Source organism: Jaculus jaculus, chromosome 8, assembly GCF_020740685.1.
Source record: "Jaculus jaculus isolate mJacJac1 chromosome 8, mJacJac1.mat.Y.cur, whole genome shotgun sequence".
Classification (NCBI taxonomy): domain Eukaryota; kingdom Metazoa; phylum Chordata; class Mammalia; order Rodentia; family Dipodidae; genus Jaculus; species Jaculus jaculus.
The window spans coordinates 7247322-7268662 of NC_059109.1; the positions used below are offsets into that span (position 1 = coordinate 7247322).

At 46.8% G+C, this 21341-nt stretch overlaps 1 protein-coding gene across 1 annotated transcript in view; it reads left to right on the forward strand.

Moving 5' to 3' along the window:
* The window catches only part of Dnah8 (dynein axonemal heavy chain 8), a 313617-nt gene extending 292946 nt beyond the window's left edge, over positions 1-20671 (forward strand). The window contains exons 93-94 of the mRNA XM_045156110.1: positions 17344-17465; positions 20330-20671. Of these exons, the coding sequence (XP_045012045.1) occupies positions 17344-17465; positions 20330-20617 (410 nt within the window). The 3' untranslated portion in view covers positions 20618-20671. The remainder of the gene's footprint in view (positions 1-17343; positions 17466-20329) is intronic.
* Positions 20672-21341: the final 670 nt, after the last annotated feature.

Here is a 21341-nt window from a genome sequence, read left to right on the forward strand (position 1 = left end):
CAAGGCAACCTCAAGTGTCACGTGTTTTTGGTTTTTTTTTTTTTCCTGTATTTGTGATAGGGTTTCTCTTTGGCCTAGAACTCATCAGTTAGACTATACTGGCCAATGGGTCCCATAATCCTCCTGTCTTTGCCTCCCTAGAGTTGAGATTACAGGCACATGGTACCACACAAGTTTTTTTTTTTTTTAAACAAGTCACCATTTTTTTTCTTAGGCCATCACACTGGCCTATTTTTTTTTATTTTCAAGCAGACAAAGAGAGGGAGAGAGAGAGAGAGAGAGAGAGAAGAGAGACAGACAGAGAGAGAATGGGCACACCAGGGCCTCCAGCCACTGCAAACGAACTCCAGATGCATGTGCCCCTTGTGCATCTGGCTTACGTGGGTCCAAGGGAGTTGAACCTGGGTCCTTTGGCTTCACAGGCAAACACCTTAACTGCTAAGCCATCTCTCCAGCCCCACACAAGAATTTTTTTTTTTTTTTAATTTTTCAAGGTAGGGTCTCACTCTAGCCCAGGCTGACCTGGAATACACTCTGTATTCTCAGGGTGGTCTCGAACTCACAGCAATTCTCCTGCTTCTGCCTCCCAAGTGCTGGCATTAAAGGCATGCACCACCATGCCTGGCTGACCCACACAAGAATTTTTATGTGGGTACTAAGGTCCTCATGTTTGTGAGGCAAGCATTTGCCAACTGAGCCATCTCTCCACCTAATCACTATTATACATTAAAAGTATACATTCAGTTGTCTTCCTACGTGCACTCGTTCTTTTGCTCCATGTGTTTTCAAGCACCTTAAAATTTTCTAGGTTTGTAACACTAGCCACGGTGATTTCTACAAGCACACCAAATTACACATGACAAATTACCGTGTCCTTGCTTTTATATTTGCAGCGGGCACACACCCAATTTCACTGATCTATTTTTGTCCTATAATTTCCATTGAATATGGGGAAGAAATTTGTGTTGCTATGATAGTTCCCTGGTTTCATAGGTGTATGCGTGTGTCTTGGAAAAAAAAAAATCCTGGTTTATTTTATTTATTTATTAGAGACAGAGAGAGGGAGAGAGAATGAGCATGCCAGGGCCTCCAGCCACTGTAAATGAACTCCAGACGCGTGCGCCATCTTGTGCATCTGGCTAACATGGGTCCTGGAGAATCAAACCTGGGTCCTTAGACTTCTCAGGCAAGTTCCTTACCCAGTAAGCCATCTCTCCAGCCCCCATGTGTGCATGTTTTTACTCTTTGAAAACCCTCCACCTGAGCGGGTTGTCGCCAGGCTGGGGAGCTACAGACGGCAGCTGAGTCAGAAGATTTCCAGGCATCTCTGATTTGCCCAAGGGAGACTGTCATTAGGTTGTGAAGACAGACCCACCAACAGCCTTGGCATGATGTGATGGGTATACCACCTCTCCATGCCATAGTAGTGTAGAAGACAGATGTTAATTCTGCTCAGGGCCACCAGCACAGTTTGCAGAAGCAGCTATGTCCCCTCGAAAAGATACCCCAAGAGGCCTGAGCAGAGAGACAAGAAGTGTCTCTTTGGCCAGGGGAACTGGTGTGGCTTCAGCCCAGGACACCTGGGCACGGGTATTAGGACTTAAGCTGCAGTGAGGCAGGTCTTGCTCATCTGTGAAGAAGTTTCCAGTGCGTAGAAGATAACCCAGGAGATAGGAGACAGTAAGCGGGAATCGGCAGGCTGGACAACGACTCTCTCTCCAGGTCCAGGGACGTGAGCTTGGGACCTGACCAAGGTGCAGAGCGTGACGGGGTGAGCACATGGGGACCTTGAGAGAGCAAGGGGAGACAAGGGCTTAGCCTGACAGCAGGAAAGGACGGGGACACGGCAAGGAAGGGGTTCGGGCAGAGCTGGAACTGAGCAGAGGCATAGGGAAGAGAGACTTTGAAAACTATAGGGTTGAATGTATTTTTAAATTTTTTTTCAAAGTAGGGTCTCACTCTAGCCAGGGCTGACCTAGAACTCACTGTGTGGTCTCAGGTTGACCTCAAGCCCAAAGCGGTCCTCCTACCTCTGCCATGTGAGTTCTGGCATTGAAGGTGTGTGCCGCTGTGTCAGGCCTTATTGGTCATCCCACACGTCAGAGCACATAGCTTCTTTCCTTTTTCATCAGTTGTGTAACCTGAGGGTTGAGGACCCAAGTTTGGATCCCCAGTACCTACATAAGCACCAGGCATAGTGGTACAGGACTGTAATCCCAGCTTGGAATGGCAGTGATAGCAGGATGCCCAGGGCTTACCGGCTAGCTAGTTCAGCCAAATTAGTAAGAGACCGTGTCTCAAATAAATAAGGCATGCCTGGAGAGATGGCTTAGTGGTTAAGGTACTTGCCTGCGAAGCCTCAGGACCCAAGTTCGATTCCCCAGATCCCACATAGGCCAGATGCACATGGTGACACATGAGTCTGGAGTTCATTTACAGTGGCTAGAGGCCCTGGTGTGCACATTTTCTCTCTCTCTAATAAATAAAAATAGGGCTGGAGAGATGGCTTAGTGGTTAAGGCACTTGCCTGCAAAGCCTAAGGACCCATGTTCTACTCTCCAGATCCCACATAAACCAGATGCACAAAGGCGAGGCAAGTACAAAGTTGCATATGCCCACTAGGTGGCACAAGTGTCTGGAGTTCAATTTCAGTGGCTGAGGCCCTGGCACACCAATTCTTTCTCTCTCTCTGTCTAAAAAATAATAAATAATAAATAAAATGCATAATAAAAATAGGGCAGAAAGAAATTGAGGAAGACATCAATGTCCACCTTTGGCCTCCATATGCATGCACACACATACATGTACACCCATATACACACATGCATTCACACATACACAACACACGTAACTTAAAATAGCATTTGTAACTTTGAATTAATCTTTTTTATTTTTATTTATTTATTTGAGATTGGGAAAGAGGCAGAGTGAGAGAGAGAGAGAGAGAGAGAGAGAGAGATTGAATGGGAGTGCCAGGGCTTCCAACCACTGCAAATAAACTCCAGACACATGTGCCACCTTGTGCATCTGGCTTATGTGGGTCTTGGGGAATCAAACCAAGGTCCTTTGGCTTCACAGGCAAGCACCTTAACTGCTAAGCCATCTCTCCAGCCCCTGAATTAGTATTTTATTTTTGGTTTCTCGAGGTAGGTCTCACTCTACCTCAGGCTCACCTGGAATTCATTATGTAGTCTCAGGCTGGCCTTGAACTCACAGATATCCTCCTACCTCTGCTTCCCAAGTGTAGGGATTAGAGGTGTGTGCCACCATGCCAAGCCTGAAGTAATTTTTAATTGAACCATGCTGTAATTGTTATAAACTCATCTTTAGTTGTTAACATTTGTAAAGAAATGGTATAATCCAGAACAACATTAAAATTGTCTTATTTTTATTTATTTATTTGAGAGAGAGAGAGAGAGAGAGAGAGAGAGAGAGATAATGGGCATGTCAGGGCCTCCAGGCACTGCAAGCAAACTCCAGATGCATACACCCCCTTGTGCATCTGGCTTACGTGGGTCCTGGGGAGTCGAACCTGGGACTTTGGCTTTGCAGGCAAGCACCTTAACTGCTAAGTCATCCCTCCAGCCCCAGAACAATATTTACATAAATGCAAATGTAAATGGACATTTCAATGAGCTTCTCACTTGCTGCCATCTGCAAATAATAGTCAGTAACATGAGCCCTTTGTCTTTCTTCACTTCTGTTTTCATGGTAGACTGGCTCTTTCTGTCTATATCTCAGAAAGCCCAGACTTATTCAAACAAGCAGCCTGCCTTTTACAGAGAAGTGTGCGCGTGTGTGCACACACACACACACACGCACACACACATGCCTGCATGCATGCACACCCTTATCTGTGATGGCTTTCTGCTTGTCGCTCAGAGGCTGGAGGTCACCTCTTCCTGCATGGGAATCTCGTTTGCTTCTCGCCCTCCCTTCCTGTTGACACAAGGGACAAATTAGTTTCTTATTCCACATCAGTTGGTAAAATCTAGAAAACAGAAAGATCCAAGACCCCCCTTCCCCACACCAATGCAAGCAGATAAGAGTCTTGTTCAAATGGAAACCTTCCTGCCTTCCATCTGACCACAACAATAGATTGTTCAACGTGGATTCATCTCCTAAATTTGACGTCTTCTAATCCATTATTTTTAAAAATATTTTTATTTACTTATTTGACATAGAAAGAGAGAGAGAGAGAGAGAGAGAGAGAGAATGTGCACACCAGAGCCTCCAGCCACTGCAAACAAACTCCAGACATGTGTGCCCTCTTGTGCATCTGGGTAACGTGGGTCCTGGGGAATCGAACCTGGGTCCTTTGGCCTTGCAGGCAGATGCCTTAAACGCTAAACCATCTCTCCAGCCCCTAATCCATTCTTAACAGAGTAATCTCTTTCACTAGGTCAAAACATTTAATGGGTTGGGGAGGTTCATTCAGTAAAGTGTTTGCCTTGCAAGCATGAGGACCTGGGTTTGACCTCCAGGACCCATGTCACAAATTAAAATAGGGCTGGAGAGATGAGGCACTTGCCTGCAAACCTAACGACCTGAGTTCAATTCCCCAGTACCCACGTAAAGCTAGATACACAAAGTGGCACGTGCATCTGGAATTCATTTGCAGGGACCAGAGGCCCTGGTGCACCCATTCTCCCTGCCTGTCTCTCTTTTCTCTCTCTCTCTCTTTTTCTCTGCTTGCAAATAAATAAATAAATAAAAATATTGAAAAAAAAAATAAGCCAGGCTTGGTAATGTACACTTATAATCCCAGTGCTGGGGAGGCAGAGACAGGTGGCTTCCCTGGGATTCACAGACCAGCCAGAGGGTGTCAGGCATGTTGGCACATACCTTTAATCCCAGAACTCTGGAAGTCCAAGTAAGAGGATGGCTGTGAGTTTGAGGCCATTCGGAGACCACACAAAGAGATCCAGGTCAGCCTGGTCTAGAGCAAAACCTACATCTAAAAAAGAAAGGTGGATGGTGCCTGAGGAACAGCCCTCAAGACTAGCCTTTGTTTTCTCCATGTGTGTGCACACATGTACATGTACACACAAGTGTATGTACACAGACATACATGCACCACACAAAATGTAAGTAAACAGCTTTAAAAATAGCCCTGTGCGTGTAAATCAAACAGTAAAAAACAATGCAGTTTGCCAAGTGGCCTAAGTTTCACTATATATATATATGATATATACATATATACATATATATATGATATATACGTATATGATATATACATATATACATATCATATATATATGTAGCCAGAGTCAGACTAGAAGAAAATTGGGCCCGTGGAAAGGTTTGAGTCACACAGGACTTAATTTGATCATTCCACGGTGGACTTTGGCACCTGCTACTGTGCTGTGCATTTCCCATCATGCCCCTGGTCACTTCTCCTCAGACCTGAGTGGCTTTGCAGCCCATGCTGCTATAAGGACAGGTGACTTGCCTCTGTGTCTGTGCTGGGGCTGTCTTGTGGCTGGCCTGCTCTCCTGTCTGACACACTTGGAGCGTCAGGGTCAACCGCCCCGTATCTCACCTTGGCAATTCTATGATTATTTTGGTAGGAATTGATGAGCTCAGCCATGTGGCAATTAAATCTGATGATTAAATGGTTCAGGCTAACAGCATCTGTCACCTTGGGCTGCTCAGTTCCTGGCTTTCTCAGTGGGTGGATTGGCCCAGCAGCGGGTTCCTCTGGTCCAGAGAACCTTTGTCCTCTGCTGGGCGTCCCTGGCAGTCTTAGGTGCATGTTACTTACATGCTGTACAGAGCACTGTGGTTCTCCCAGCTCGCAAAGGATTCTTTTGGCATCGGTTGCCCATAGATGGACCTTTCTCAGGGGATCATGAACACATGGCTTAGATCCTGGTGTATGAGCATGCATGCGTGTGTGTGTGTGTGTGTTCATGTGTGTGTGTGTGTTGCGTTGTGTCTGCTACATGTGGAAGTGTCTCTAAACGTGACAAATATGAGTTGTAGCAAGTCTGACTTCAAGCGGGGACAACACCGGCTGCTTTGCAAAACCTTTAAATTGATATCCACACGTTGCCATTTGATGCTGGGAATGACTCACAGGTGTGCTAATGACCCGGCGCCAGCGGCTGAGCGCGCTTCCCGGACCTCACACATCTGCATTAAATTGAACCCTGCAGCAATGATCATTTCCCAAATGTTCCATTGAGTGTGGAGCCTGGTGCCACTTAGAAGCCAACCGGCATGGGTTCTTTCCCCCATAAGCCATGCCAGCCTGTTGTTGGCAGATATCAGCACCAGCTCCTTCCCTTCTTCACATGAATCAGAATTTTTCACTTAGAGGGACTTTTGCTGAAGCCAGGAGATGAGGCATTTCTGTCCTGTCATCTTGTCTTTCTGAAACCATCTCCTACACCTGGCCTGGGCCTGTTTGCAGGACCGCACCATCAGCTGGCTCCAGTTTCTGAATGCTCATCCTTTGTCAAGGTGGAAAGTGAGCCAAGGGTTAGTAGATCTCCACGACTGGAAAGCTTGGGGAGAAATGTCTTCTCATCAGGTGGGAATTCTTTTGTCTGTGTACATGTGTGCTCGCTTGTATGTGTGTGCATATGCATGTGTGTTTAGGGGTCAGGGAACAATTTCTGACTTCATTCCTCAGATGTCATAAGCCTTTTTTTTTTTTATGAGACATGGTCTGGGGCACCACGTATACTCTATTGGCTAGCCAGCAAGCCCCAAGGATCCACTTGGAGACATCACACACAGCTTAAGGAAACATATTTATTTCCTTATGAACAGAGAGGGAGGGAGGAAGGGAGAGGGGAAGAGATAATAAGAATGTGTGAATACGGGCACACCAGGGCCTCTTTCACTGCAGATGAACTCCAGATGCATGCATCACTTTGCACATCTGGCTTCACAAGGGTACTGGGAAATCAAGCCTGGCCTGACAGGTTATGCAGTCAAACACCTATAACCTCTGAGCCATTTCCCTAGCCCAGCTTTTTTTTTAACATGGATTCCGGGCATGGAACTCAGGTCCTCATGTTGGTGGCTCTGTCTCCTTTATTTATTTGAGAGTGACAGAGAAGAAAGAGGCAGAGAGAGAGAGAGAGAGAGAGAGAGAGAGAGAGAGAGAGCGAGAGCGAATGGATGTGCCAGGGCTTCCAGCCACTGCAAACGAACTCCAGATGCGTGGGCCCCCTTGTGCATCTGGCTAACGTGGGTCCTGGAGAATCGAGCCTTGAACCGGGGTCCTTAGGCTTCACTGGCAAGCGCTTAACCGCTAAGCCATCTCTCCAGACCTCTAGCAGCAATTCTTTCTTTTTTTAAATTTAATTTATTAATTTTCAGTAAATACAGGCAGTTTGGTACCATTGTTTAGGCTCATCTGTGATCTACCCCCTCCCATTGGACCCTCCTTGTTGATGCAATTGGGTCTTGCATTGGTGAGTATGATAAACGTCTCTGCAAATCATGACCCACCATGTGACTCTGACATTCTTTCCGCCCCCTCTTCCACAAAATTTCCCTGAGCCATGTTGGGTTCATTTTTGGTCTGCTTTAATGCTGAGGTGTTGGGGGCCTCTGAGGCTCTGGCTCTCTGATTTGGTAGGAGTTGATTTTTCTCTGCATTGATCTCCTTCCCCTTTGTGCTGGTATCCGGTTCACAGGAAAACATCACCCTTGCTTGTTTCGCCAGTTGTCCTTAGTTTCAGTTGGGCCCCTTCTGAGGTATGTTGGGGCAGCTCTCTTCTTTTTTTTTTTTTTTTTTTTTTGGTTTTTCGAGGTAGGGTCTCACTCTGGCCCAGGCTGACCTGGAATTCACTATGGAGTCTCAGGGTGGCCTCGAACTCTCGGCGATCCTCCTACCTCTGCCTCCCGAGTGCTGGGATTAAAGGCGTGCGCCACCACGCCCGGCTAAGGCAGCTCTCTTCTTAGGATCTGCATCTATCTTTTTTTTCCCTTTGTATCTGGAGTGCAGCTAGGCGGTCGCCATCTTCAACCTCTAGCAGCAATTCTTAAGTATGCTCTTGTGCTGGTGACCTAAGGGAATCTGAGTGAATAGAATCTGAGTAACAACAGTGACCTTTCCTGGGCTCAATCACAGTGGACAGGACCACGCGTGCTCAGAGGATGCCTCTGTGTGAGCGACAGCAGGCTCTGCCTGTGCAAGGAGCCTTGAGCACTGGCTTTACCCTCGTCTAGCACATGGTTACCAGCCAGTCACTTATAGACCGATCGGCTCTTACCGTGCTGGAATCACTCTCTTTAAGGCCACCATACCTAATGGTTTGCCTTCTGATGTCATCCCTTTGATTATAACCAGGTTGTCAGGAAACCCTCTAGGCCTTAGCTTTCCTTCACGCCCTTCTTTGGTTCTCTTGATGCCTCCCAGCTGCCTCTGTGGCATCATCTCAGGCAAGTTCTGCCTTGGCCTTAGCAACCCACCTCGTGGCTGGCCACAGCCACTCTCCCAGGTATGACTGTTCACCTCTGCCGGGCTCACTTCCAGTTGCCAGTGGAGGAGACATTCCGCCCTCCAGGGACCTCACCCATGCATGAGCTGCTCCTCTTCCTGCCCGGGAACCATCCTCACTGGGCTTCTGCTGTGACCACACAAACCAGTGACTGTGTTCTCGCCACCAAACAGCCTGGAAGAGGAACAGGGGCATGTGGTCCCAGGGGACAAAGAGAAGGAAGAGTGGTAAGGACTCACAGACTGCCACAGGTCAAGCCAGATGCCCAGATTGCTGGACAGACTTCTCAGCGTGAACACTTACAGCCAGTGTCTCAGTGGAGCAGAAGGCATCAAAGTGTGGTTGAGTGGATCAAGGAAACGAAGAGGTACAGATGAGCATGGACAATCTTGGAGAGTTCTCCCAAGAAATCTGGCTTAGAAGAGGTGGAGGACCAAGCTGGAGGATTGTCATAAGAAGAAAAGATTGTCTTCCCCTTTTTGTTGTTTATATGTTATAGAGAAAGAAAGGAGAGAATTGGTGCACCAGGGCCTCAGCCACTGCAGTCGAACTCCAGTCGCTTGCGCCACCTAGTGGGCATGCGCAACCTTGCGCTTGCCTCACCTTTGTGCGTCTAGATTACGTGGGATCTGGAGAGTCCAACATGGGTCCTTAGGCTTCGCAGGCAAGCGCCTTAACCCCTAAGCCATCTCTCCAGCCCTTGTCTTTCCCTTTTAATGAAAGGAGAAACATGTTCCACTGTTTTGAGAGAAGTTGAGTGACAGACAGAGAGGTATCTGTATGAGAGACAGAGACAGATAGATCCAGGCATAAACCAAGGACACCAGATGGGGTGAGAGAGGCAGGAGGGGATGTGCGTGACAGCAGCCACAAGTGGAGATATGCTCTGGGCAGGTGGAGGGAGGGACACCTGGGCACCTGGCATTGTAACAAGAACGGCGGCAAAGGACCGAGCATCCGTACTTAACACTGCATGAGCAAAGCAGGCTTGGCAACGAGAGGTAAAGGAACTTTCCATTTCTATTTTCTGTTTAAAGAAAGAGGCCAGTGGCAGGACAGGAGCCCTGTGGGTCACATGCTTGCTGTGCAAGCATGACACTCTGAGTTCGGAGCACCAGAAGCCGTGTACAGGCCGGGCAAGGTGGGCCTCTGCCTGTCACCCCAGCACTGGGGGGCTTGAGACAGTGACTCTCTGGGGTTCACTGGTTGGCTAGTCTGACCAAGTTCGTGAGTGTTAGGTCCAGTGAGAGGCCCTGGCTGAAAAAATAAAGTGAGAGCAACTGAAGAAGAGCCTGGTGTTAATTTCTGGCCTCCGCACGCACACACGTGTGCACTCGCACGTGCACCTTACATATGGACAGGCATACATTTGCACACCATACTCACATACACATGCAAAAAAAAAAAAAAAAAAGAGGTATCTCTGGGCTGGAGAGATGACTTAGTAGTTGAGGTGCTTGTCTGTGAAGCCTAAGGACCCAGGTTCAATTCCCCAGAATCCACGTAAGCCAGATGCATGGTGGCACCTATATCCAGAATTTATTTGTAGTGGCTAGAGGCCCTAGTGTGCCCATTCTCTCCCTCTCCTTCCCTCCCTCTCTCTCTCTCTCCTCTCTCAATAAAATTAAATAAGTAAATGAAAGTTATTTAAAGATAGAGGCAAGGTTATCTTGAGGACAGGACGGTGTTGAAGAAGAGCTCGTTGAGTGGGTTGCAGGACCTGAGAGAAGGCTGGGGAGGGGGAGAGGGAAGGATCCGGAATGGTCCTGGAGTCCCACTGATGTTCTTGTCGAAGGAGGCCGTGTGGCGCCTTCCCACCGGTGTCCCGGTAGGAAGGGGACCTCTGAATTCGTCCATGTTTGGCATGTGATTAGAAGGATGGATCTAAACGAAGTGGGAAAGGAGGTGAAGCAAAGGAGTAGAGTTGATAACTTAAAACAAACAAAAAAGACGAAGCCAGGTGCAGAGGTGCGCCTTTAATCCCAGCACTTGGGAGACAGAGGTAGGAGGATCGCCGTGAAGTCAAGGCCAGCCTGGAGAACAGAGCGAGTTCCAGGTCAGCCTGGGCTGGAGTGAGACCCTACCACAAATTAAAAAAAGGATTTTTTTTTTTTTTTTTTGATGGGGAAAGGGGTCCATGGCTAGAAGATGGGATAGAGTCGCAGCCTTACTGCCAGCTCTTTCCTTGTGCTCTGGGGTTCTCATGGAGTCTGCTTGCTTGCACAAATGATGTTTCAGAGCACCAGTGTGTCTCGGGGGGCCCTGGCAGAAACCAGCTCATCCTACTGACAACCAGCTAGATACTTGACTTGCACTATGTTCACATTACCCTTCCCATTTTGCCAAACTGGTTTTTGACCCAAACGTGGGTCCGTGACTGGCTAAATGCCTATCTTACCGAGCTTTGGAGCCAACATGCTCAGACCTGCCTTTCACAGTAGAATCACCTGGGGCGTTTTTCATACACACTAGTAACCGGGGCTGCAAACCAATCATGTCCTAATCTCTTGGCTTAACACTACTTCAGAGTCTCTACAGTCATTTTATTAAAAGCTCCCTTTGTCGTTCTGAGGTGTGAAGACCCTTGACCATCTGGCACGTATCCCACCAGCCAGCAAGCATCTGGCATGACAGGAACACAGAACCTCAGCTCTTCCCATGCGTGACTTGCTTTTCCCGTCAGAACCTGCATGTTCACGATGTCCCCCACGTCCCCAGATGATCTCCGGGAGCACGGAGGTTTGGAAAGAACCCCTGCCTTGCATCGGCACCAGTGGCCGGACTGTACCCCCCGAAGTTCTGAATTGGACTATGGTCTGGATCAAGGTTCCCTGGTGTCTCAGATATCTGCCTTACAGCACCTGGCAGACTCCCAAATGGTGCCCAGAGAGATTTCAATGAGCTTAGCCGATGAAGCCAGTCTCTGTTTAATGACTTCTGACCTTCTATTTAACTTACCAACGAGCTGCATTTACTTCTCATTTGGGGGAAAAAAACTGCCTGTCTTAAAGTCATGGTAGGGGCATCATTTCTCCTCATCTTCCAAGATGCCACTGGGAGGCTTGGTAACTATTTAGACAGAAAATATAACACAACCCTAAGGCCCATTACAGAAAGACCAGTTCATTTATTACAGGGGGAAAAAAAAGAAATAAGAAGTCATCTATTCTTGGTGTAAGTAATATCAACCAGCCAGGCGTGGTGGCACATGCCTTTAATTCCAGCACTCAGGAGTCTGAGGTAGGAGGGTCGATGTGAGTTCAAGGCCACCCTGAGACTCCGTAGTGAATTCCAGGTCAGCCTGGGATAGACCAAGACCCTACATCAAAAAAGAAAAGAAAAGAAAAGAAGAAAAGAAATACCAAACGACTCCTTACAAACTTGAGAAGAACAAACTTCCATTTGTTTTTAAATTTTTTATTTGTTTATTTGAGAGCAACAGACAGAAAGAGAGAGAAAAAGACAGAGAGAGAGAATGGGCATGCCAGGGCCTCCAGCTACTGCAAACGAACTCCAGATGCATGTGCCCCCTTGTGCATGTGGCTTACGTGGGTCCTGGGGAATCAAGCATCAAACTGGGTTCCTTAGGCTTCACAGGCAAGTGCTTAACTGCTAAGCAGTCTTACCAGCCCCACTATTTTTTTTTTAACCTCATGGTTAACGACACTCAAAACATGCCACAGCTTCCTTTAAGGCAGCTAATTGGTCAAGGCAAAAGGCAGAATTCCATTTGCTGAAATGTCAGACTGATGCCTATTACAGTACATAATGCATAACAAATGTTACTTCAGACCTCCCAAAGTATAATCCTAGGTTAAAAGTGATTTTTAAACAATAACAATAAGAATTCATCATGCCTTATGAATTTGAAAGTGTGGGGGGGCATTTAGCACCTCATCCAGACCACATGTTACTACTGTTCAGGTAGTCAAGTCACCCACGTCCCTGTGGGTGGTTAAATCTTGGGAAGAATAGAAGGTTATTATTGTCGAAATCTTTCCCTGATTTTTTGTTTCTTCCTTCAAACACTGGAGCTTAGGAATCACTTTTCTGCCACTTTCAGAATGATTAAAACGAAATTCATGGCAAAACAAAAGCATTTGCTTGTCACACTTTTATAAAGAAAACTCTATCGGTAGTCTTTAAAAAAATTATACAAACGTTCGAACTGGTTGTGATTCTATTAGGTTTGACATCAGTCGCCAAGAGAGATGGCCATTTCCTTTTTTTTTCCCCACATTCAACAGTGACCACTTCTGCAGATTCATTTCTTTCGTTTTGTCTTTGTGTGTGTGCATGTGCCTGTGTGTGCAGATGCATGCGTCCCATACGTACGCGTGTGGAGGCTGGGGAGAACATCAGACTTCCTATTGCTTTTCCACATATGTTTTTTTTTTCCTTGAGACAGGGTCTCTCCCTTCTCCCAGAGCTGCTGTCCATCAGCAAAAGCCAGCCATTGTCCAGTATCCACACAACCCCGCTCTGTAGACTGGGATTACAGATGGCCACACTCAGCCTTTTTTATGCCAGTTCTGAGACGTTGAACTTGGAGATCTCCAGCCACAGAGGCTCTCATGCTTAAGCCACAAGCATTCTTAACAACTGAGTCATCTCCCCGGCCCCAGATTCATATAAACACGAGATACACACACACACACACACACACACACACACACACACACACGCACATAATTTATTTGAGAGAGCAAGAGAATGGGCATACAAGGTCTCCAGCCACTGCAAACTCCTGAAGCATGGGCCAACTTGGGCATCCGGCTTTACGTGGGTCCTGGGGAATTGAACCTAGGTCACTGGGCTTTGCAGGCAAGCACCTTAACCACTAAGCTATCTGTCCAACCTAGATTCATTACTTTTGAATGTGGCAAGGTCATAGCCTTTTTAGGAAGCCTAAACTGTCAACGCTTGGAAAAAGGCAGGGGATGTTGCTCAGTGGGTAGAATGTTTGCTGAGAATGCATGAATCCTGTCTTCTACCCAGCGCTGCATAAACTGAGCACGGAGGTACCTGTAATTGAAGCTGCTTGGGAGATGGAGTCAGGATGGTCAGTAGTTCAAGGTCATTCTTGGTTACACAGTGAGTTAGAGGGAAGTCTGAGATTCATGAGCTCCTATCAAAAAAATAATAATAAAGAGGGCTGGAGAGATCGCTCAGTGGTTAAGGCTCTTGCCTGAAAAGCCTAATGACTGGAGTTTGACTCCCCAGTGCTCACATAAAGCCAGATGCAGAAGGTGGCACATGCATCTGGAGTTCCTTTGCAGTGGCTAGAGGCCCTGGCCCACCCATTCTCTCTCTCTCTCTCTCTCTGTTTACAAATAAATAAAAAAGCATGAAAGAAGGAAGGAAGGAAAGGAGGGAAGAAGAGAGGGAGGGAGAGAGGAAGGAAATAAAGATTAAAAAAGGATATATATCTTCCCAGTTGGTTCATTGGCTCATGAACAGTAGTACCCAGCCTTCATTGCGATGTCTCTGGAATGTTTATTTAGACTTTCCCTTTCTTAGTAGTTGAAGCTGACATATGTTCTAGCTTCTACCTACAGACATGCTAAGGAAACCTCATAAGCATTTGACCATGTCATCCACACTCCCCGGTAGAGACCAGACACTTTAACTATACTGGACTACTTGTTTTGTTTTGTTTTGTTTTGGTTTGGTTTTAGGGGTTTTATTTATTTTTATTTTTATTTTTTTTGACGTAGATCTCACTCTAGCACAGGCTGACCTGGAATTCACTATATAATCTAAGGGTGGCCTGGAACTCATGGCGATCCCCCTACCTCTGCCTCCCAGGTGCTGGGATTAAAGGTGTGCACCTCTGCTCATACACTGGAGTTTTACAGAGCTCTGACAGTGACTAAAATCTGAGAAGCAGATATTTACACAAGAAAAAAAATCAGCTTCTTCCTCCATGGGCACTCCTGGCATTGCCTGGGGAGCCACGTGGAATTAAGGTTGAATTTGCAATTTCACTGGAACTTACAAATGTTATAGAAAAAAATTTCAATTATTCAACTTGTGCAGGGAAGGGGTTAAGACCAAGATTAGTGACCTGGATTTTATGACCTCGTAGCTTCAAAGATCTGTGATTACCATCATCTAGGGTCAGTTTAATTCCAAGTATTCGATTTGGATATACATTGTCTAATAGACCACATGGACAAACATTTTCTGTAGAATGATGAAAATGACATTTTCATGGAGTGACTTAGAAAGGTGAATTGGATTTTATTATTTTGGTCATATATGCCATTGGCTGGCAGACACTCAAAATGTTTTATTACCGAGGTGTAGGATTCTCCGCATTTAAAATGGAAGTGAACTCAATCACGTGACAATCATCAGATCACCTTCTGGGACTCCAGGAAGAGTCCTGGCAGTGGGCAGAAGTTGCCTCCAGGTATATTTCCAGTATATTTCCTGTCCCTACCATGAGAACATACTGTTCCACTCTGGGTGATGGAGGGGCTTTTCTTCTGAAAGAACACAGTGACTGTCTTTAGCACTCCAGGTCTGTTTGACTGAGTGCTTGGTGTCCAGGTCTGTTTAAATGGGTGCTTGGTGTGTGCTTCTTGAGACGTAAACACTGTCAAGCATTGGCCCACTCTCAATATGCGGTGGGCTTCCCACCATGCACGGAAGCGGATGTGAACTTGGACTTTTGTTCTGCCTTTATCTGGGATCATGACCTCCCGGCTTAGCCTAACCTCTGCCTTTGGGCCTTGGCTCACGTTCTTCTTCCAACTGTTCTTGTCCCATCCGGCCAAGTCCTGAGCATCTCTCAAGAGATGCCTCCAACTTCCTCTTCTCAGTGGACCCTTCCTGAACCTTCTCCATACCTTTGCTCATAACCACCCGCGCTACCGTCCCTGCCTCCCTGCCCGCTCCCTCTTAATATTTTTTTTCAATTATTTATTTATTTATTTATTTATTTGAGAGCAACAGACACAGAGAGAAAGACAGATAGAGGGAGAGAGAGAGAATGGGCGCGCCAGGGCTTCCAGCCTCTGCAAACGAACTCCAGATGCGTGTGCCCCCTTGTGCATCTGGCTAACGTGGGACCTGGGGAACCGAGCCTCGAACTGGGGTCCTTAGGCTTCACAGGCAAGTGCTTAACCGCTAAGCCATCTCTCCAGCCCCCGCTCCCTCTTAGACTGAGCTCCTTGAACGCATGTCTGCAGGTGACCTCCTCAGCTCTGGCCTGGTTCATGGTGGCCGCTCCAGAGACAATGAATGAAGAGAGAATCGCCAGATGCATGGCCTTCCATGTGCCAAAGTTCATAAGAGGCAAAACTTCACTCTCTCTCTCTCTCAGTAACTCCAGACTAGGGTACCATTTTTGTTTTCTTTTCTTTCCAATTCCTAGGAAGCTTAACTCAGTGCTTGGAGTAATGCCTGCCAACGTGTCCTCCCCCACTCCCATCCAAAACTCACTGACATGCCGGTTTGGCATTGAAAGTGTTGGTTTGGCTCCGAGGTCACTCATTTAAAAGTAGAAGGGAAATATGTACTCATTCCATTGCTAAACAGTGTCGTGATTTTCCATATTGGCACGAAGCCAGCGTCTCGAAAGTAGATCACAGATGGCAGTTACAATTTTGAAGTCCATTTTGAGATTGCTGGTATTGGGCTGGGAAGATGGCTCAGCAGTTAAAGGTGCTTGCTTGAAATTCTGGGTATCTTCCCCCCGCCCTCCTTCTAATCTCAAATGTCATTCTCCAAGAATGACTTCTCTTATTGCACGGAATGTCATGATTCACAAATATTAAGTTTAAAAAAAGGCCACGAGATACGGAGCCACGTATTATCTTCAAATAACTGTGTTATGCACATTAAAGCATGTGGCGTTCCTTTCCGGTGTGATTGCTTTGGTTTGATCAAATTGAAAGTCGGGTTCTCTATTATGGCATTAGGCCTTATTTCCTTAGACTAAATGAAATTGTCCCATTATAGCAAATAAGCTTGATAATGGTTTGATTTGAGTTTAATTGGAATACTGCTTCTCAGAATGCCTTACCATTCCGGTCACACATTTGATACTGTAGGGTTTTTTTCTTCTTTTTTTAAAAAATATTTATTTATTTATTTATTTATGTGATGGAGAGAGAGGGAGAGGGAGGGAGGAAGGGAGAGAATGGGTGTGCCACGGACTCTAGCCACTGCAAACAAACTCCAGACGCATGTGCCGCCTTGTGCAACTGGTTTACGTGGGTCCTGGGGAATTGAACCTGGGTCCCTTGGCTTCACTGGCAAGTGTCTTAACCACTGAGCCATCTCTCCAGGCCAATACTGTGTTTTTCCAATAGGTGCTATGAGCTGGGACTGTTGGGTTGGGAGACCTTACAGGGTTGAATGGTTGGAATCTCCGGAGACTTTCAAAGACCTGTGGTTAGGCTGACGGGGTGCTATTTCCCCTGTTGTCCATTGATGGGAGAGAATTTACTCATCACAGTCTCTGGAGAGGGGGGATGGCAGAAAGGCCTGCCCCTTGAGGTTTGGGCTCAAGTCCTTTCAGGCTGAGCAATTTGGAAATTGATTAGTAAGTACCTCTCAGTGTCTCTGTATTTCTAAAGTGGCCTGCACCAAAACACCACCTCTCTCTCTCTCTCTCTCTCTCTTTTTTTGGGTGGCGGGGAGATGAGAGAGAGAGAGAGAGAGAGAATTGGTGCACCAGGACCTCAGCCACTGAAATTGAACTCCAGACGCTTGTGCCACCTAGTGGGCATGTGCATCCTTGTGCTTGCCTCACCTTTGTGTGTCTGGCTTACGTGGGGCCTGGAGATTCAAACATGGGTCCTTAGACTTTGCAGGCAAGCTCCTTAAGTGCTAAGCCATTTCTCCAGCCCACCCCCTCTCTCTTTCTCTCAAGGCTTCCTCACAGCAATGAGGCAGGAAGTGACCCGAGCCCACAAAGGCTGGGCACTGGACACCGTGACCATCCACAATGAAGTCCTACGGCAGACCAAGGAGGAGGTCACAACACCCCCTGCGGTAAGTGCTTTGGGTACAGTTCTGGTGTTGACGATGAAAAATGTTCCAAGTTCTGGTCAAAACTGACCTTGAGGGCTGGGGATGGAATTCGGTGGTCTAACCCTTGCCTAGGGTCTGCAAGGCCCTGGGTTCCAAAAGACCCTTGGCATCACAAAAACAAACAGACAGACCTTGGGTTCTTGAGTGAAATCCCTCTTCCTTGCCACAAGGGTTTCCTCTGCTGTAACCAGGAAATCTCAAGGCCAAAGCCTCCCCCCTTCCCTCATCTGCCCTGTGAGAGCATACTGACCAGGCCTAATGACATTGGAGACTCCCCGTGACCTTTCTTTATAACTACAAGTTATGCTCACAGTGGCTTAGAAGAATTTCCACTGAAGTGGCTACTTGAAGCTACTCCCCTGTGGCAGGAGAGAAGCACTGAGGGCCTCGAGACCTGCTGGATTAGCAGGAGGAAGCCTAGGAGGCCAGGTCCCTTCCTGTCTGTCTGTATACTTTGGGACCCTGGGTGGAAAGTCCTTGTGGGGGTGAGGTGGAGGCGGAAAGCAGACACCATCCACAGCTTGGATGCTGATCTTGGGCCTATTCAATGATTTTGAACCTCAGTGACTTCATCTGTAAAAATAAGCATGACAATTAAGGAAGTCGTGAACGGCTGGAGACATGGCTTAGTGGTTAAGGCATTTGCCTGCGAAGCCTAAGGACCCAGGTTCAATGCTCCAGGTCCCACGTAAGCCAGATGCACAAGGTGGCACATGCCTTTGGAATTCATTGGCCCTGGCACGCCCATTTTCTCTTTCTCTCTCTCTCTTTCTCTCCCTTTCTGTCTCTAATAAATAAATTTAAAATTTTTTCTAAAGTAAGGTTTAAACATGATAGTGTGGTCTTGGTACCAGATCCAACAGCCACTCAGTAAATCTTAGTCTCTTTTCTCCTTCCTTGATTTCGATCCTCTCCATTGTCAGGGAGGGAGGCTGGAGCCAGTGACTTTCTAAGCTCTCACCAGGTTCTCTCCTACTTTGTTGTTGAGAGCATCTTTCCCCCGATCTCCAAAAATGGAGTTCTTTTTTTTCTCTCTGAGACCACACTTTTAGCCCCTATATTTATCCTAGCCACAAAATAATTTACTCTTTTTTTGTTTTGTTTGTTTGTTTTGTTTTTCGAGATAGGGTCTTGCTGTATGTAGCCCAGGCTGACCTAGAATTCACTATGTAATCTCAGGCTGGTCTGAAACTCACAGAGATCCTCCCACCCCTGCCTCCTGAGTGCTGGGACCTATGCCCAGCTTAATTACTCTTTCCACTACAAGTCTCAAAATTCTTCCAGCTTCCACCTAACCTGCAATTTCAAGTCACTTCCATGTGTATAGGCATCTGTTATTTGTTAAGCAAGCACTTTGCTTCCTGATACCACAACCTGCATCATTTCCTACAGTATCACACACTGACTGGGTGGCTTAAAGCAGCCAGACTTTGTCCCCTCAGAGTTCAGCAGCTCAGAAGTCCAAAATCAGTGGTTAGCAGTGCTGGTTTCTTTTTCTTCTAGGAAGGGTCTCTGAAAGGGTGTCTCGTTGCATCTCTCTCCCCTAGCTTCTGGTGGGTTCTGCGCATCTCTGTGTGTGACCTCCCTCCTTACAATGCTGTTAAAAAAAAAAAAAAAGAAAAAGAGAAAGAACAAATCAGCCTGGTATTGTGGCACACACATTAAATCCTAGCACTTGGGAAGCTGAGGAAGGACAATCATGCTGAGTTCTAGGCTAGCCTGAGACTACGTAGTATAAATTCCAGGTCAGCCTGGGTTAGGGCAAGACCCTACCTCAAAAAAGAAAACAAAAACAGTCATATTGGATTCAAAGCCTGCCCACAGCTAGTTTTATTTGCAAAACCTCCATTTCAAACAGCTGCATTATGAGTTTCTGGGGTGACATGAAATTTTGGAGTGACACCATTCCATCCGCCACGCCTTCTAACTGTGACTCTTTAAAGTCCTGAGAGTGCAAGCTATCCTACAGAGGGTACAATTTAATGTGGGATGGCTCCTGGAGGTCACTTTGGTCAGGTAGATAAATTCTCAAACACTGAGCTAAGGATGGGGCTGGTTCCCTGGGTCTGGCCAGAATTTTGCATGCACACCAGGTACCTCAATCTGTGGTTCAAACTTTGCATTTCTCACTGGGCGTGGTGGCGCACGCCTTTAATCCCAGCACTCAGGAGGCAGAGGTAGGAGGATCGCCATGAGTTCGAGGCCACACTGAGACCACATAGTGAACTGTAGGTCAGCCTGGCCTAGGGTGATAGAGTGAGAACCTACCTTGGGGGAAAAAAAAAGAATTGCATTTCTCATACAGTTAGTCCACATGAGGGAGGCTGGAAACATCTTTGCAGCTGGCCTCACCATCCTTTATCATGATGTATATCCATCTGCATCCTTGTCCTCCTCGTCACACAAATGGAAAAATAGTTACCGTCTTGTGGATAAATATATATTTATGGGCTTGCATGCTTCTCTATGGCCCGTTCTTGTTTTTAATGACTGTGTGCGCTGTGGCTTCCCCAGTGCCTCTAAGACGGAGCCAGGCTCTTCAGCGTGTCATCCAGCCTCTTGCATGGTCAAGTGCTAACTTACTTTATAACCTTCAGGAAAACGACCAGGCTTCTCCATCCGTGTTGTCTTCCTACGTGCAGCCTGTCCTTCGGGGCACACGTCAAGGATGTCCCCTCCACAAAGCGCCCTCCCTGACAGCTCCTGCTCATGTGGCCTCGCACTCACGGCGATCCTCCTACCTCTGCCTCTCGAGTGCTGGGATTATAGGCGCGGACCACCACGCCCGGCTTCCTAATGTTTTTTAAACTCTTTGACTCTTGCAGGAAGGCGTGTATATTTACGGGCTCTACATGGATGGAGCAGCCTGGGACCGGCGGAACGGGAAGCTCACCGAATCCACCCCAAAGGTGCTTTTCACGCAGTTACCAGTTCTGCACATCTTTGCGATTAACTCCACATCGCCCAAGGACCCCAAGTTGTATGTGTGCCCTATTTACAAGAAACCCAGGCGAACAGACTTAACCTTCATCACTGTGGTATACTTGCGAACAGTGTTGTCCCCAGATCACTGGATCCTGAGAGGAGTGGCCCTGTTGTGCGACATCAAGTAAGCTCGTTCCCACCTGATGAGGGCATGAGGAGAGCTGCCCACAGACCTGCTCTGGAGAGACGGGGCCACCTCCCTGGAAGCTGCTTCATTCCTCTGTCTCAATTAAAAGCTGGTATTTTTCTCACTGCTTATGTGGCTTTTCCTTTCATATCAATATTCTGAATTCATACTTTTATTCCAGGAAATTATATTCTGTTATAATTACTCTCAGAAGGATCAAATCCTATTTTCATATTAGAATCCTTTGGAAGGTTTCAATTTTAAAAATCGATAACAAAGTGTTAATACGGTACATCCTAAAAGGAGCTAATAGGTAGATGAAAGTTTAAAAAAAAAAAAAAAAAAAAAAACCTTTTTCTAGGCTGGAGAGATAGCTAAGCAGTTAAGGAATTTGCCTGCAAAGCCTAAGGATACAGGTTCGGTTTTCCAGGCCCCACATAAGCCAGATGTACAAGGCAGAGCATACATCTGGAGTTTGTGGTGGCTGGAGGCCCTGGCATTCCCATTCTCTCTCTCTCTCTCTCTCTCTGTCTCAAATAAAAATAAACAAATAAAAAACTTTTTCCTCCAGTGAAAATCATTCCAATTAAGTCTGCCCATGTCTAGGTTTGTGTTACTGTGACATCTTTCATTCTTTTGGGTTTTCTCCCAAGGATAGAGGCAATGACTCTCAGTACAGTGTGTGTGTGTGTGTGTGTGTGTGTGTGTGTGTGTGTGTGTGTGTG